Source organism: Oncorhynchus clarkii, chromosome 7, assembly GCF_045791955.1.
Source record: "Oncorhynchus clarkii lewisi isolate Uvic-CL-2024 chromosome 7, UVic_Ocla_1.0, whole genome shotgun sequence".
NCBI lineage: Eukaryota > Metazoa > Chordata > Actinopteri > Salmoniformes > Salmonidae > Oncorhynchus > Oncorhynchus clarkii.
The window spans coordinates 59,262,715-59,282,505 of record NC_092153.1 but is presented as its reverse complement, the minus strand read 5'-3'; the positions used below and the strand labels follow the sequence as shown (position 1 = coordinate 59,282,505).

The following is a 19,791-nucleotide window of genomic DNA, read 5'->3' as shown; positions in this document are numbered from 1 at the left end:
TCATGGCATAGTATAATGGCATTGTATAGTATCATGGCATAGTATCATGGCATAGTATCATGGCATACTATCATGGCATAGTATCATGGCATAGTATAGTATCATGGCATAGTATCATGGCATAGTATCATGGCATAGTATAGTATCATGGCATAGTATAGTATCATGGCATAGTATTATGGCATAGTATCATGGCATAGTATCATGGCATAGTATAGTATCATTGCATAGTATAGTATCATGGCATAGTATCATGGCATAGTAGAATATCATGGCATAGTATCATGGCATAGTATAGTATCATGGCATAGTATAGTATCATGGCATAGTATCATGGCATAGTATAGTATCATGGCATAGTATAGTATCATGGCATAGTATAATGGCATAGTATCATGGCATAGTATAGTATCATGGCATAGTATCATGGCATATCATAGGCATAGTATAGTATCATGGCATAGTATCATGGCATAGTATAGTATCGTGGCATCGTATAGTATCATGGCATAGTATCATGGCATAGTATCATGGCATAGTATAGTATCATGGCATAGTATAGTATCATGGCATAGTATCATGGCATAGTATCATGGCATAGTATAGTATCATGGCATAGTATAGTATCATGGCATAGTATCATGGCATAGTATCATGGCATAGTATAGTATCATGGCATAGTATAGTATCATGGCATAGTATCATGGCATAGTATCATGGCATAGTATAGTATCATGGCATAGTATAGTATCATGGCATAGTATAATGGCATAGTATCATGGCATAGTATAGTATCATGGCATAGTATCATGGCACAGTATAGTATCATGGCATAGTATCATAGTATCATAGTATAGTATCATGGCATAGTATCATGGCATAGTATAGTATCATGGCACAGTATAGTATCATGGCATAGAATAATGGCATAGTATCATGGCATAGTATAGTATCATGGCATAGTATCATGGCATAGTATAGTATCATGGCATAGTATCATGGCATAGTATAGTATCGTGGCATAGTATAGTATAATGGCATAGTATCATGGCATAGTATCATGGCATAGTATAATGGCATAGTATAGTATCATGGCATAGTATCATGGCATAGTATCATGGCATACTATCATGGCATAGTATCATGGCATAGTATAGTATCATGGCATAGTATCATGGCATAGTATCATGGCATAGTATCATGGCATAGTATAGTATCATGGCATAGTATCATGGCATAGTATCATGGCATAGTATCATGGCATAGTATAGTATCATTGCATAGTATAGTATCATGGCATAGTATCATGGCATAGTAGAATATCATGGCATAGTATCATGGCATAGTATAGTATCATGGCATAGTATAGTATCATGGCATAGTATCATGGCATAGTATAGTATCATGGCATAGTATAATGGCATAGTATCATGGCATAGTATAGTATCATGGCATAGTATCATGGCATAGTATAGTATCATGGCATAGTATCATGGCATAGTATAGTATCGTGGCATAGTATCGTATCATGGCATAGTATCATGGCATAGTATCATGGCATAGTATAATGGCATAGTATCATGGCATAGAATAGTATCATGGCATAGTATCATAGCATAGTATCATGGCATACTATCATGGCATAGTATCATGGCATAGTATAGTATCATGGCATAGTATCATGGCATAGTATCATGGCATAGTATAGTATCATGGCATAGTATAGTATCATGGCATAGTATCATGGCATAGTATAGTATCATGGCATAGTATCATGGCATAGTATCATGGCATAGTAGAATATCATGGCATAGTATAGTATCATGGCATAGTATCATGGCATAGTATCATGGCATAGTATAATGGCATAGTATAGTATCATGGCATAGTATCATGGCATAGTAGAATATCATGGCATAGTATCATGGCATAGTATAGTATCATGGCATATTATAGTATCATGGCATAGTATCATGGCATAGTATAGTATCATGGCATAGTATAGTATCATGGCATAGTATAATGGCATAGTATCATGGCATAGTATAGTATCATGACATAGTATCATGGTATAGTATAGTATCATGGCATAGTATCATGGCATAGTATAGTATCATGGCATAGTATCATGGCATAGTATAGTATCATGGCATAGTATGGTATCATGGCATAGTATAATGGCATAGTATCATGGCATAGTATCATAGTATAGTATCATGGCATAGTATAATGGCATAGTATCATGGCATAGTATCGTATCATGGCATAGTATCATGGCATAGTATAGTATCATGGCATAGTATCATGGCATAGTATAGTATCATGGCATAGTATGGTATCATGGCATAGTATCATGGTATAGTATAGTATCATGGCATAGTATAATGGCATAGTATAGTATCATGGCATAGTATCATGGCATAGTAGAATATCATGGCATAGTATCATGGCATAGTATAGTATCATGGCATATTATAGTATCATGGCATAGTATCATGGCATAGTATAGTATCATGGCATAGTATAGTATCATGGCATAGTATAATGGCATAGTATCATGGCATAGTATAGTATCATGACATAGTATCATGGCATAGTATCGTATCATGGCATAGTATCATGGCATAGTATAGTATCATGGCATAGTATCATGGCATAGTATAGTATCATGGCATAGTATGGTATCATGGCATAGTATCATGGCATAGTATCATGGCATAGTATAGTATCATGGCATAGTATAGTATCATGGCATAGTGTCATAGTATAGTATCTTGGCATAGTATCATGGCATAGTATAGTATCATGGCATAGTATAATGGCATAGTATCATGGCATAGTATCATGGCATAGTATCATGGCATAGTAGCATGGCATAGTATCATGGCATAGTATCATGGCATAGTATAGTATCATGGCATAGTATCATGGCATAGTATAGTATCATGGCATAGTATAGTATCATGGCATAGTATAGTATCATGGCATAGTATCATAGTATAGTATCATGGCATAGTATAATGGCATAGTATCATGGCATAGTATAGTATCATGGCATAGTATCATGGCATAGTATAGTATCATGGCATAGTATAGTATCATGGCATAGTATAGTATCGTGGCATAGTATAGTATCATGGCATAGTATCATGGCATAGTATCATGGCATAGTATAATGGCATAGTATAATGTCATAGTATAGTATCATGGCATAGTATCATGGCATAGTATCATGGCATACTATCATGGCATAGTATCATGGCATAGTATAGTATCATGGCATAGTATCATGGCATAGTATCATGGCATAGTATCATGGCATAGTATAGTATCATGGCATAGTATAGTATCATGGCATAGTATCATGGCATAGTATAGTATCATGGCATAGTATGGTATCATGGCATAGTATCATGGCATAGTATCATGGCATAGTATAGTATCATGGCATAGTATAGTATCATGGCATAGTGTCATAGTATAGTATCTTGGCATAGTATCATGGCATAGTATAGTATCATGGCATAGTATAATGGCATAGTATCATGGCATAGTATCATGGCATAGTATCATGGCATAGTAGCATGGCATAGTATCATGGCATAGTATCATGGCATAGTATAGTATCATGGCATAGTATCATGGCATAGTATAGTATCATGGCATAGTATAGTATCATGGCATAGTATAGTATCATGGCATAGTATCATAGTATAGTATCATGGCATAGTATAATGGCATAGTATCATGGCATAGTATAGTATCATGGCATATTATAGTATCATGGTATAGTATCATGGCATAGTAGAATATCATGGCATAGTATCATGGCATAGTATAGTATCATGGCATATTATAGTATCATGGTATAGTATCATGGCATAGTATAGTATCATGGCATAGTATAATGGCATAGTATCATGGCATAGTATAGTATCATGACATAGTATCATGGTATAGTATAGTATCATGGCATAGTATCATGGCATAGTATAGTATCGTGGCATAGTATAGTATCATGGCATAGTATCATGGCATAGTATCATGGCATAGTATAATGGCATAGTATCATGGCATAGTATAGTATCATGGCATAGTATCATGGCATACTATCATGGCATAGTATCATGGCATAGTATAGTATCATGACATAGTATAGTATCATGGCATAGTATCATGGAATAGTATAGTATCATTGCATAGTATAGTATCATGGCATAGTATCATGGCATAGTAGAGTATAATGGCATAGTATCATGGCATAGTATAGTATCATGGCATAGTATAGTATCATGGCATAGTATCATGGCCTAGTATAGTATCATGGCATAGTATCATGGCATAGTATAGTATCATGGCATAGTATCATGGCATAGTATAGTATCGTGGCATAGTATCATGGCCTAGTATAGTATCATGGCATAGTATAGTATCATGGCATAGTAGCATGGCATAGTATCATGGCATAGTATCATGGCATAGTATCATGGCATAGTATAGTATCATGGCATAGTATAGTATCATGGCATAGTATAGTATCATGGCATAGTATCATAGTATAGTATCATGGCATAGTATAATGGCATAGTATCATGGCATAGTATAGTATCATGGCATAGTATCATGGCATAGTAGAATATCATGGCATAGTATCATGGCATAGTATAGTATCATGGCATATTATAGTATCATGGCATAGTATCATGGCATAGTATAGTATCATGGCATAGTATAGTATCATGGCATAGTATAATGGCATAGTATCATGGCATAGTATAGTATCATGACATAGTATCATGGTATAGTATAGTATCATGGCATAGTATCATGGCATAGTATAGTATCGTGGCATAGTATAGTATCATGGCATAGTATCATGGCATAGTATCATGGCATAGTATAGTATCATGGCATAGTATCATGGCATAGTATCATGGCATAGTATCATGGCATAGTATAGTATCATGGCATAGTATCATGGCATAGTATCATGGCATAGTATCATGGCATAGTATAGTATCATGACATAGTATAGTATCATGGCATAGTATCATGGCATAGTAGAGTATAATGGCATAGTATCATGGCATAGTATAGTATCATGGCATAGTATAGTATCATGGCATAGTATCATGGCCTAGTATAGTATCATGGCATAGTATAGTATCATGGCATAGTATCATGGCATAGTATAGTATCATGGCATAGTATCATGGCATAGTATAGTATCGTGGCATAGTATCATGGCCTAGTATAGTATCATGGCATAGTATAGTATCATGGCATAGTATCATGGCATAGTATCATGGCATAGTAGCATGGCATAGTATCATGGCATAGTATCATGGCATAGTATAGTATCATGGCATAGTATCATGGCATAGTATAGTATCATGGCATAGTATAGTATCATGGCATAGTTTCATAGTATAGTATCATGGCATAGTATAATGGCATAGTATCATGGCATAGTATAGTATCATGGCATAGTATAGTATCATGGCATAGTATCATGGCATAGTATAGTATCATGGCATAGTATCATGGCATAGTATAGTATCATGGCATAGTATAGTATCATGGCATAGTATCATGGCATAATATCATAGTATAGTATCATGGCATAGTATCATAGTATAGTACCATGGCATAGTATCATGGCATAGTATCATGGCACAGTATCATGGCATAGTATCATGGCATAGTATCATAGTATAGTATCATGGCATAGTATCATGGCATAGTATCATGGCATAGTATCATAGTATAGTATCATGGCATAGTATTGTATCATGGCATAGTATCATGGCATAGTATTGTATCATGGCATAGTTTCAATTAGTGACAGACTGACCTGACAGGTGACCCCTGTCAAGTCACCTGTCAGGTCAGTCTGTCACTAATTGCTGCAGATGTTCTCAATAGTGCTTGAGCATATGATACTCCCAAAAGCATGGTGAAATACATAGAGGTGTATCACAAGCTAAACACATGTATTTTGTCAACTTCCCCTGCTTACTTCTCCTGGTGCCAGACAGGCAGACTTTGACTACCTTGAGCATCAGTTTGAGGGACTTTGCAGGGAAATTGCGTAGGAGATTGTCTGCAGCAGGACGGCCCCCAGTGGATGGGCGCAAAGGGGTGTGGTGCTCCTCCATCAGCTCTCTCATGAGGATCTCTCTGTACTTTTGGTAGGTAATTACTTTACCTATGAGGGAGTGGGGAGGATGAGGGAAGGGAGAGGATGATGAGGCAGTGGGTAGGTGGGTGAGATATTGTCACTATAATTGCATAATGGAACTGTATATGGTTTGCATGTGAACTGTACATCTAATTACAAAAATACCTTGTTCAGTAATCATCTCACCTGTTAGTTGGTGGTGAACTATGTGCCCATTGAGGGCAGCAGTGTCGATCAGATGGAAAAATATCTTGTCACTTTACTGCCAGCTGTTGTCAGATCTCCTTGAACTCCACCTCCCCTCTCTGCATCTTCCTGCATCCGAATGCTGGCATTCCCTTCCTGTTCGACCTGACTGTGCCACAGGCCCCTATGCTGTTGAAGAGCAGATGCTGGAAGAGTGTGGGACTGCTGTAACAATTGTCCACATACAAAATGTGTCCCTTGCTGAGATGAGGAGCCAGCATGGTCATCACCACGGACCCGGACACCCCAAGCCCCTCAATGTTGGACCCTGGGTAAACTATAATGTTCTGGACAAATCCTGTCTTCACGTCGCACATAACAAAGAACTTGACCCCAAACCTGTGCCTTTTGGAGGGAATTTCATGACTGACCGCCTGCTTACCTTTCCATAACATCAGGGACTCATCAATACATATAGGTCCTTGTATGACACAAACACCCGACCAACTGCTGATGTCAGGCTGGTAAGTACATTTCTTATTTTGTATAACGGCAATTTAGCATTTGTGAGTTGTCTATTTTGAAAGACATTGCTGATGCTACAGCTTAGCTCACTAGCTACATATATAAACAATCACACTGAATGGCTCAGAGTGGGAGTGAGAGGTTACATGGTTGACTGCCAGCACGTGCCACTTGTATCAATAAATCACTATCAGAAAATGTTTTGTGTGGTAATTATTCATATATTTACGGTTTTATTTTCAATTCCCGGTGACAAGTCATGCATTACATACACTAAGTTGACTGTGCCTTTAAACAGCTTGGAAAATTACAGAAAATTACATCATGGCTTTAGAAGCTTCTGATAGGCTAATTTACATAATTTGAGTCAATTGGAGGTGTACCTGTGGATGTATTTCAAGGCCTACCTTCAAACTCAGTGCCTCATGGGGAAATCTAAAGAAATCAGCCAAGACCTCCAAAAAACTGTAGACCTCCACAAGTCTGGTTCAACCTTGGGAGCAATTTCCAAACACTTGAAGGTACCACGTTCATCTGTACAAACAATAGTACGCAAGTATAAACACCATGGGACCACGCAGCCATCATACCACTCAGGAAAGAAACACATTCTGTCTCCTAGAGGTGAACATACTCTGGTGTGAAATGTTCAAATCAATCCCAGAACAACAGCAAAGAACCTTGTGAAGATTCTGGACGAAACCGGTTCCAAAGTATCTATAGCCACAGTAAAACGAGTCCTACATCGACCTAACCTGAAAGGCCACTCGGCAAGGAAGAAGCCACTGCTCCAAATCTGCCATAAAAAAAGCCAGACGATGGTTTGCAACTGCACATGGAGACAAAGATCGTACTTTTTGGAGAAATGTCCTCTGATCTGATTAAACAAAAATGGAACTGTTTTGCCATTATGACCATCGTTATGTTTGGAGGAAAAAGTGGGAGGCTTGCAAGCCGAAGAACACCATCCCAACCGTGAAGCATGGGGATGTTAGCCTCATGTTGTGGGGGTGCTTTGCTGCTGGTGCACTTCACAAAAAAGATGGCATCATCAGGTAGGAAAATTGTGGATATATTGAAGCAACATCTCAAGACATCAATCAGGAAGTTAAAGCTTGGTGGCAAATGGGTCTTCCAAATGGACAATGACCCCAAAAGTTGTTGCAAAATGGCTTAAGGGCAACAAAGTCAAGGTATTGGAGTGGACATCATAAAGCCCTTTACCTCAACCCCATAGATACTTTGTGGGCGGATCAGAAAAAGTGTGTGCGAGCAAGGAGGCCTACAAACCTGACTCCGTTACATTAGCTCTGTCAGGAGGAATGGGCCAAAATTCACCCAACTTATTGTGGGAGGCTTGTGGAAGGCTTCCTGAAACGTTTGACCCAAGTTAAACAATTTAATGGCAATGCTACCAAATACTAATTGAGTGTATGTAAACTTCTGACAGACTGGGAATGTGATGAAAGAAATAAAAGCTGAAATAAATCGTTCTCTTTACTATTATTCTGACATTTCACATTCTTAAAATAAAGTGGTGATCTTAACTGACCTAAGACAAGGAATTTTTACTAGGATTAAATGTCTTTGGCTAAGGTGTATGTAAACTTTCGACTTCAACTGTAGCTACTACAGTGTGGAAATTGTGAAGGATATGTTCACGTGTCAAATGTTTGCAGACGGGAGAAGTATGATGCTGAATAATCTCCTCGAGTGCCCTGTTAGGGTGACGGAGGTCGAAGGTGTCAAGGATCAGGGCTGCGCAGCGAATCTCCTATGTGGAGGCGATGGAGAAAGTCAAAGAGGCAACAGTGTTTAAAGATATTGCAGTGGATGCAATGCAACCTGTTTCTAGTGTTTTAAGTAAATTGGGTGACCTGGGCACACTTATTGTGGAGAAGGTTGATTTTGTGGCATTGATAGCCACAGTGATTAATGGTACAACACAAGTGTCTAAGAAGTCCAAGAAGCTGGGTGTCATATCTGCAGCCGGTACATTTTTCGGGCTCCAAGACTTAATGGCAGGAGCACTACACAAACTTTTGTCGTTAGGAAATGTCCCGCCCTCACAGGATGCTTCTGAGCCTGTGTTGGGACCTGATTAGAATGTTTTTACAGAAATGCAGGTTGATTTTGTTTAGTTAATTTATTTTTGGGTAGTTTGTATGATTATTTTATTTATTTTTACCAAAATGTTTTCCTTTCTTGTGATCCTTATTATACACCCGCACTTTAGGTGGCGGAATGCACATTTAATTGTTGCGAACGCCATTATACCATAGAAAAAGGAAACGTCATCCTCCCGGAAGTGTGCATTTGGTACGAAAATAAATCTACGCGCGATTATACATAGCTAACTTGCTCGTCACAGAGTTTCTGAATTATTTTCTCACTTTTGGTTTAGCGAATCAAAACTGTAAGAAACGAACTACTGCTTATCAAGCACTGTCATCATGGCCAATTTGAATGAAGCTGATTTACCACCAAATCTGACTTGCCTCAAAGTAAGTGCTGGTTCAAAACAACTCCCACCTCGACAAGCTAACGCTAGTTACTTAGCTAGCTAACGTTAACTATTTTCTCAAAATAGCTTAACAAAATAGTATAAACCCATGTTAGCAAGCGAATATAGCATATGTGTCAGCCAGTTACTATAGCTAGCTAACTTACTTTTATTGTTTTGGCTTTTTAAACATGCATACAGCTAACGTTAGTTAGCAAACAAAAAAAGCTAGCTATTTAGCCCAGCAGTGTATAACAATCATGTCAGTGTAGATGCCTTTAGCAACGCGTTACTAAAAGCAGTTTGTTAATGTGATGCTCACCAAGTAACTATCATACTGACGGTATTATTTCTGCAATGCAGAATGTTGATACCATTCTCCGATGTCCCATTTGTTTCGAATTCCTGAGTATCGCAATGATGACCAAATGCTCTCACAACTGTAAGTTACCCAGATTTTGTCGTCACTAGACAGAACCTATCCATTCATTTTCAAAACAATATTATAGCTGTACCGTCAGGTGTAGGCTATAGAAGATAACACTTGTCTCATAACAATATTGTATCCACACCTGATTATGTGAATTTCTCATTACAGTCTGCTCTTTGTGCATAAGAAAATGTATGTCCTACAAATTACAATGTCCAGTATGCAATTCAGTAAGTATGATGCATGGTGGCTCTGCATCATGACAATAAAAATATATTTCAAATGTAATCTGTTTAGGTAGCTTGAACATGTCAAAATCAGACAAGCATGTATTTTTCTCTATTTTAGCCTACAACAGAACAGGACCTAAGAAACAACCGGATACTGGATGACCTGGTCACAAACTTTAAATCTGCAAGGTACCTATTGTGTATTAAATACTCACATGATATGCTGGTAGAAAAACAGAGAAATTGAGAAGAAATCCATAATGTATCTAACCTATATCTTGAAGCATCTATTCAGGCAACATGTAGCTCAACTGAGCCTTGATAAGTGTGCTTACCGATACCATAGACGAACTGCCAATTCATAATAGAGAAACCACAACACTTTGTATTTTGAAAAGGCAACCATGCTCAGTGTCTCAAGGTGAAATCTATTCCTGATACCATAAGCCCAACTGGCAGGTTTCATTAGTTTATTTCTCAGTTGAAAAAGACCACCTAAGATTTAAAGCATTCTTTGAAAAGTGTGTATTATTTTCAAATGCATGTGTATTATGCACCGAGTATACAAAACATTAAGACACCTGCTCTCTCCAAGACCTAGACTGACCAGGTGAATCTACAGTGCATTCGGAAAGTATTCCGTCCCATTGACTTTTTGGCTTAGTCATCACTGTGTGTAGATTGAAGAGGGGAAAAAATAATGTAATCCATTTTAGAATAAGGCTGTAACGTAACAAAATGTGGGGAAGGGGTCTGAATACTTTCTGAATGCACTGTAGGTAAAAGCTATGATCCCTTAATGATGTCACTTGTTAAATCAACTTCAATTAGTGTAGATGAAGGGGAGGAGACGGGTTAAAGAATGATTTTTAAGCATTGAGACATGGATTGTGTATGTGTGACATTCAGAGGGTGAATGGGCAAGGCACAAGATTTATGGTAATGGGCGCCAGGCGCACCGGTTTGTGTCAAAAACTGCTGGGGTTTTCACGCGTAACAGTTTCCCGTGTGTATCAAGAATGGTCCACCACCCAAAAGACATTCAGCCAACTTGACACGACAGTGGGAAGCTTTGGAGTCAACATGAGCCAGAATGGCCGTGGAACACTTTCAACACCTTGTAGAGTCCATGCCCCTACGAATTGAGGCTGTTCTGAGGGAATGTCGACTCAATATTAGGAAGGTGTTCCTACTGTTTGGTATACTCAGTGTATACATTCAGAACCATTCAAAGAGTGCTGTTTTGTGTACTGGCTTTATAAGTTTTGTTCTGATGTTTGGGGATGCAATTAAAATGTGTAATTTTAGAATGATTATACTGAGGATAAAGTGGAAGGAATGATAAACTACCTCTGGAGGCTTCGCCTGGCCTTGCGATTTGTCAGCTCATTAATCTAACACCCACTGTTAATAGCATTTTTCTACCACTTTATGTGACAGTTGCATAGTGTTACAGTATGTCAATTAATTGACAGCAAAAAAAGCAAGCAGCATGAAATACTTTACTTTGGCCTTTAGGGTAATGTATTTCCCTCCCTATATAGATGTTGTGAATGAGATTGGACGCTGTGTTTAGGGAGCAGATCTCCTGGTTTCCTAGTAACTATCAGGATGCCCTTTCCTCTGGGAACTGGGTGATTCATGCCTTCTCTAAAACCATGGCTCTGCATTCCTCCCTGTTATTCACAATGGAACTGGCCTGCATCTGAATAGTAAATCAGGCATGCAATCAGATCAAACTGTCATGTGGGCTTAGATCATCTCCAACTCATCTCATCCTCTTCTGCCTGGGCTCAACCCATGCCAAAGCGCACCTCGTGGGGGAAAATTACAACTCTACAGTGTCCTCCGTCTCCTTGCTCTTCCCCAGAGGGCATAGGGGTACATTGTGTGTGTTAGGGGTTGGGTGATATTAGGACAGCATCATATATCGACAGCTGTCATTGATGGTGATGACATCGTGATGTGACAGACAATGATTTAGCCTATTTGAACTTGACTGGCGCCACGCAGTAAAGAACATCTTGCAGGGCAGCACATGTGACATTCTGATACTTTACCTATTACTATTTTTATAGCCTCATTCAGTAAGTTTGTTGTATACAGAATAGAGGTCGACCGATTAATTAGGGCCGATTTCAAGTTTTCAAAGCAATCGGAAATCGGTATTTTTGGACACCGATTTCCGATTATTAAAAAAAATATATATAAAAAAAATAAAAAACTTTTATTTAACTAGGCAAGTCAGTTAAGAACACATTCTTATTTTCAATGACTGCCTAGGAACTGTGGGTTAACTGCCTTGTTCAGGGGCAGAATGACAGATGTTCACCTTGTCAGTTCAGGGGATCCAATCTTACAACCGCACAGTTAACTAGTCCAACGCTCTAACCATTGCACTCCACGAGTAGCCTGCCTGTTACGCAAATGCAGTAGAAGCCAAGGTAAATTGCTAGCTAGCATTAAACTTATCTTAAAAAAAACAAGCAATCATAATCACTAGTTATAACTACTGATCCAGTTTAGCAGGCAATATTAACCAGCTGAAATTGTCATGTCTCTTGCGTTCATTGCACGCAGAGTTAGGGTATATGCAACAGTTTGGGCTGCCTGGCTCATTGCGAACTAATTTGGCAGAATTTTATGTAATTATGACATGCATTGAAGGTTGTGCAATGTAACAAGAATATTTAGACTTAGGGATGCCACCCGTTAGATAAAATACCGAACGGTTCCGTATTTCACTGAAATAATAAACGTTTTGTTTTCGAAATGATAGTTTCCGGATTCGATCATATTAATGACCAAAGGCTCGTATTTCTGTGTGGTATTATGTTATAATTAAGTCTGATTTGGTAGAGCAGTCTGACTGTGCAGCAGGACCGTAATCATTCATTCAAACAGCACTTTCGTGCGTTTTGCCAGCAGCTCTTCGCAAGCACAGCGCTGTTTATGACTTCAAGCCTATCAGCCTAATGGCTGGTGTAACCAATGTGAAATGGCTAGCTAGTTAGCTGGGTGTGCGCTAATACTGTTTCAAACGTCCTATAAATACTGTTTTATAGTCCTATAAATACTATATTAACTACAACCTAAAACCTCTTACCTTGGAATATTGAAGTCTCATGTTAAAAGGAACCACCAACTTTCATATGTTCTCATGTTCTGACCAAGGAACTTAAACGTTAGCTTTTTACATGGCACATATTTTACATGGCACACATTTTTACATGACACATATTACTTTCTTCTCCAACACTTTGTTTTTGCATTATTTAAACCAAATTGAACATGTTTAATTATTTATTTGAGGCTAAATTGATTTTATTGATTTATGTTAAGTTCAAATAAGTGTTAATTCAGTATGGTTATAATTGTCATTATTACAAATAATCAACAAATAATCGGTCGACCTCTAATACAGAATGCAATAGTGGGATGTAGGCCAGACAGAATGGAGAATTCCACCAAAGCAGCGCAAAATGGCCAGTCAGAAAATATATTTTTTTGCTCTCTGTCAGATGCATGGACTTTGTTTTTGTAACGGACACTAGCTGTTTAAAAAAAACTTAGCCTCTATTACCGTCTCTCCATTTGATAGGCTATGAATCTGACTATGGGCTCATAGGCTACGCTTTCATTGTTTTATGCATGGCTTTCTTCTAATCAAACAATGAATGTAATGGAGTTCCATCTCAGTTGTTTGAAAAGCCTATAAAAAGGTAAGGTAGCCAGGGGACTAATAATAAGAGAGAACCAACATTATCAATAGCCTTTTGAAAAATCAAATGCCAAGTTTAATGAAGTTAAGCTTATTAAGAAATAAATTATTCACGCGATCCGGGTAAATCCCTCCATGTGAGGTTTAAAACCAAATGGCCAATAACCTAGCGTCACTCAGTAAAACATCATGACTCTCGAGTCAGTAAAAAGAGTTGTTCAAAAATAACTAATCATTTGCAAACTGCACATCACTACCTACTAGTCCTATCATAAGCTTTAAGACAAGTTAAAATTATAAACCGTAGCTTATTTATCAAATATTCTAGCCTAAGAAGATGTTGTCCTAAAGTTGCCGCTTTCAAAAATAAGAATGAGAATAGCCTATGCTATAGACGTTCAATCACAGCTTTATGATGGTCCCGTGAAATCAGAGTGGAGTTAGGGGGTGAGGTGTTAACTACTAAAACCTCTTAGCTACCTGGGATGCATCCTTGATGGAATCCTGGGAGGTGTGAGCATGGCCACTATGGTGCTAGGGAAGGTTAATGCAAGGACTACATTTTTGCTTAGAAAGTCCAATCTGCTTGATAAGGTCTCCAGTAGAGGGCTAGCCACTCCCCTCATTCAATGCCATTTTGACTACGCTAGTACTTCCTGGTTTGGGGGCTTATCTAAAATTGCCGAAGGGTAAGCTGAAGTTGCTGAAGGGTAAGCTCCAGATAGCCCAGAATAAGCTGATCAGGGTGGTATTGAAGGTGAGTCCACATACTCACATAGACATGAGCTTCTTTCAGGAACTCTACTGGCTGCTTGTTGAGGGTTTCCCAGAGTAGTCTGGGTTTGGTTTACAGGAGTATTTATGGTCTTGCACCCAGATATCTAACTGATTACTTTCCCCAGGTTAGGGACGCACACAATCACAGCACCAGATCAGGTGTTGCTAATTTGTGTTTATACAGTTTCAGGAGTAATGCTGGAAAGGCACTTTCTTGTATGCTGGAGCTTCAGAGTGGAATGTGTTGCATCTGCCCATAAAAACATCTTCAATATAATTAATTATTATTTTAGGCAAATAAAGCAATTATTATCCAGTTCTGAAGATGGTAGACCATGGGCACATGGATACATCATGGGCTGATAGAAACAAACTCACTACGGTAAGACAGTCTGAGGAACGGGCTGTCACTGCTCCGTCATCAAATCAAAGTTTATTGGTCATGTACACAGATTTGCAGTGAAATGCTTGTTTCTAGCTCCAACAGTGCAGTTACAGTGCCTTGCGAAAGTATTCGGCCCCCTTGAACTTTGCGACCTTTTGCCACATTTCAGGCTTCAAACATAAAGATATAAAACTGTATTTTTTTGTGAAGAATCAACAACAAGTGGGACACAATCATGAAGTGGAACGACATTTATTGGATATTTCAAACTTTTTTAACAAATCAAAAACTGAAAAATTGGGCGTGCAAAATTATTCAGCCCCTTTACTTTCAGTGCAGCAAACTCTCTCCAGAAGTTCAGTGAGGATCTCTGAATGATCCAATGTTGACCTAAATGACTAATGATGATAAATACAATCCACCTGTGTGTAATCAAGTCTCCGTATAAATGCACCTGCACTGTGATAGTCTCAGAGGTCCGTTAAAAGCGCAGAGAGCATCATGAAGAACAAGGAACACACCAGGCAGGTCCGAGATACTGTTGTAAAGAAGTTTAAAGCCGGATTTGGATACAAAAATATTTCCCAAGCTTTAAACATCCCAAGGAGCACTGTGCAAGCGATAATATTGAAATGGAAGGAGTATCAGACCACTGCAAATCTACCAAGACCTGGCCGTCCCTCTACACTTTCAGCTCATACAAGGAGAAGACTGATCAGAGATGCAGCCAAGATGCCCATGATCACTCTGGATGAACTGCAGAGATCTACAGCTGAGGTGGGAGACTCTGTCCATAGGACAACAATCAGTCGTATATTGCACAAATCTGGCCTTTATGGAAGAGTGGCAAGAAGAAAGCCATTTCTTAAAGATATCCATAAAAAGTGTCGTTTAAAGTTTGCCACAAGCCACCTGGGAGACACACCACACATGTGGAAGAAGGTGCTCTGGTCAGATGAAACCAAAATTGAACTTTTTGGCAACAATGCAAAACGTTATGTTTGGCGTAATAGCAACACAGCTCATCACCCTGAACACACCATGCCCACTGTCAAACATGGTGGTGGCAGCATCATGGTTTGGGCCTGCTTTTCTTCAGCAGGGACAGGGAAGATGGTTAAAATTGATGGGAAGATGGATGGAGCCAAATACAGGACCATTCTGGAAGAGAACCTGATGGAGTCTGCAAAAGACCTGAGACTGGGACGGAGATTTGTCTTCCAACAAGACAATGATCCAAAACATAAAGCAAAATCTACAATGCAATGGTTCAAAAATAAACATATCCAGGTGTTAGAATGGCCAAGTCAAAGTCCAGACCTGAATCCAATCGAGAATCTGTGGAAAGAACTGAAAACCGCTGTTCACAAATGCTCTCCATCCAATCTCACTGAGCTCGAGCTGTTTTGCAAGGAGGAATGGGAAAAAAATTCAGTCTCTCGATGTGCAAAACTGATAGAGACATACCCCAAGCGACTTACAGCTGTAATCGCAGCAAAAGGTGGCGCTACAAAGTATTAACTTAAGGGGGCTGAATAATTTTGCACGCCCAATTTTTCAGTTTTTGATTTGTTAAAAAAGTTTGAAATATCCAATAAATGTCGTTCCACTTCATGATTGTGTCCCACTTGTTAATTCTTCACAAAAAAAATACAGTTTTATATCTTTATGTTTGAAGCCTGAAATGTGGCAAAAGGTCGCAAAGTTCAAGGGGGCCGAATACTTTCGCAAGGCACTGTATACATAGCAAAAGAAACTAAACAATACACACACTCCAGAAAATAATACAAGTTGTATGGGATGAGCCATGACTAGAATACAGTATATACTGTACATATAAAGTGGGTGAAACAGTATGTAAACATTAATGTGACCAGTGTTGAATGACTATGTATATAGGGGAGAAGTCTCTAAGGTTCAGGGCATGGTACTGGACGGAGGCAGGCTAGTGGTGCCTGTTTAACAGTTCGATGTCCTGGAGATTGAAGCTGTTTATTTGATTTATTTCACCTTTATTTAACCAGGTAGGCCAGTTGAGAACAAGTTCTCCTTTACAACTGCGACCTGGCCAAGATAAAGCAAAGCAGTGCGACACAAACAACAACACAGTTACACATTGGATAAACAAACATAGTCATTAACACAACAGAAAAATCTATATACAGGGTGTGCAAATGTTGTAAGATTAGGGAGGTAAGCCAATAAATAGGCCATAGTGGCAAAAATAATTACAAGTTAGCATTAACACTGGAGTGATAGATGTGTGGAAGTTTAATGTGCAAGTAGAGATACTGGGGTGCAATGATCGGTAAGCTGCTCTGACAGTTAATGTTTAAATTTAGTGAGGGTAAGTAAGGCTTCAGTGATTTTAATTTTTATTTTTTTCCCAAATTCGTTCCAATCACTGGCCGTAGAGAACTGGAAGGAAAGGCGGCCGAAGTAGGAGTTGGCTTTGGGGATGACCAGTGAAATATACCTGCTGGAGAGCGTGCTACGGGTGGGTGCTGCTATGGTGACCAGTGAGCTGAGATAAGGCGGGGCTTTACCTAGCAAAGACTTATGGATGACCTGGAGCCAGTGGGTTTGGTGATGAATATGAAGCAAGGGCCAGTCAACGAGAGCGTACAGGTCGCAGTGGTGGGTAGTATATGGGGCTTTGGTGACAAAACGGATGGCACTGTAATAGACTACAATTTGCTGAGTAGAGTGTTGGAGGCTATTTTGTAAATGACTTCGTCAAAGTCGAGGATCGGTAGGATGGTCAGTTTTACGAGGGTATGTTTGGCAGCATGAGTGAAGGATGCTTTGTTGCGAAATAGGACGCTCATTCTAGATTTAATTTTGGATTGGAGATGCTTAATGTGAGTCTGGAAGGAGAGTTTACAGTCTAAACAGACACCTAGGTATTTGTAGTTGTCCACATATTCTATGTCAGAACCGTCCAGAGTAGTGATGCTAGATGGGTCCGGGCAGCGATCGGTTGAAGAGCATGCATTTAGTTTTACTAGCATTTAAGAGCAGTTGGAGGCCATAGGAGATTTGTATGGCATTGAAGCTCGTCTGGAGGTTAGTTAGTACAGTGTCCAAAGAAGGGACAGAAGTATACTGAATGGTGTTGTCTGCGTAGAGGTGGATCAGAGAATCACCAGCAGAAAGAGCGACATCATTGATGGGAACAGAAAAAAGAGTGCCCGAGAATTGAACCCTGTGGCACCCCGATAGACTGCCAGAGGTCCGGACAACAGGCCCTCCGATTTGACACACTGAACTCTATCAGAGAAGTCGTTGGTGAACCAGGCGAGGCAGTCATTTGAGGAACCAAGGCAGTTGAGTTTGCTGATATGAATGTGGTGATTGACAGAGTCGAAAGCCTTGGCCAGTTCGATGAATACGGCTGCACAGTTTGGTCTCTTATCAATGGCAGTTATGATATCGTTTAGGACCTTGAGTGGCTGAGGTGCACACATGACCAGTTCGGAAACCACATTGCATAGTGGAGAAGGTGCGGTGGGATTCAAAATGGTTGGTGATCTGTTTAACTGTTTAACTCGACTTTTGAAGACCTTAGAACGTCAGGGACATCTACAGCACCTGGTTCACAGGATGGCAAAGATAGATATTGGTATGTAACAGTTTGGGTCTAGAGTGTCTTCCCCTTTTGAAGAGGAGGATGACCGCGGCAGCTTTCCAATCTTTAGGGATCTCAGACGATACGAAAGGTTGAACAGGCTAGTAATAGGGGTTGCAACAATTGCGGTGGATAATTTTAGAAAGAGAGGGTCAAGATTTTGTCGGGGTCCAGATTTTGCAGCTCTTTCATAACATCAGTTATCTGGATTTAGGTGAAGGAGAAGTGGGGGAGGCTTGGGCAAGTTGCTGCGGGGGGTGCAGAGCTGTTGACCGGGGTAGGGGTAGCCAGGTGGAAAGCATGGCAAGCTGTAGAAAAATGCTTATTGAAATTCTCCATTATCGTGGATTTATCTGTGGTGACGGTGTTACCTAGCCTCAGTGCAGTGGGCAGCTAGGAGGAGGTGCTCTTATTCTCCATGGACTTTACAGTGTCCCAGAACTTTTTTGGAGTTTGTGCTACAGGATGCAAATTTCCCTTTCAAAAATCTAGCCTTTGCTTTCCTAACTGCCTGTGTATATTGGTTCCCAACTTCCTTAAAGTTGCATATCGCGGGGGCTATTCGATGCTAATGCAGTACGTCACAGGATATTTTTGTGCTAGTCAAGGGTAGTCAAGTCTGGAGTTAACCAAGGACTATCTATATCTGTTCTTAGTCCTACCTTTTTTTTGAATGGGGCATGCTTATTTAAGATGGTTAGGAAAGCACTTTTAAAGAATAACCAGGTAAACTCTACTGATGGAATGAGGTCAATATCCTTCCAGGATACCCGTGCCAGGTCGATTTATAAAGGCCTGCTCGCTTAACTGTTTTAGGGAGCGCATGACAGTGATGAGGGGTTGTCTTTTGACAGCGGACCCATTATGCATGCAGGCAATGAGGCAGTGATCGCTGAGATCCTGGTTGATGACAGCAGAGGTGTATTTACAGGGCATGTTGGTCAGGATGATATCTATGAGGGTGCCCACATTTACGGATTTAGGGTTGTACCTGGTAGGTTCCTTGATAATTTGTGTGATAAGGAGGACATCTAGCTTGGATTGTGGGATGGCGGTGTGTTAAGGATATCCCAGTTTAGGTCCCCTAACAGTATGAACTCTGAAGGTAGATGGGGGGCAATTAATTCACATATGGTGTCCAGGGCACAGCCGGGGGCTGAGGGGGGTCCTTAACAAGCGGCAACTGTTAGACTTATTTCTGGAATGGTGGATTTTTAAATGTAGG

General features: G+C 39.6%; 1 protein-coding gene across 2 annotated transcripts in view; it reads left to right on the top strand.

The window, feature by feature from the left end:
- Window positions 1-9,170: 9,170 nt before the first annotated feature.
- LOC139413566 (E3 ubiquitin-protein ligase RAD18-like) overlaps window positions 9,171-19,791 on the top strand; it is a 100,132-nt gene continuing 89,511 nt past the window's right edge. The window contains exons 1-4 of one of the 2 annotated variants that reach the window (XM_071161072.1): window positions 9,171-9,396; window positions 9,759-9,837; window positions 9,994-10,055; window positions 10,174-10,244. In XM_071161072.1, coding sequence (XP_071017173.1) covers window positions 9,346-9,396; window positions 9,759-9,837; window positions 9,994-10,055; window positions 10,174-10,244 — 263 coding nt within the window. In that variant the 5' untranslated portion in view covers window positions 9,171-9,345. The remainder of the gene's footprint in view (window positions 9,397-9,758; window positions 9,838-9,993; window positions 10,056-10,173; window positions 10,245-19,791) is intronic. The other variant, XR_011634813.1, reaches the window with a different exon arrangement.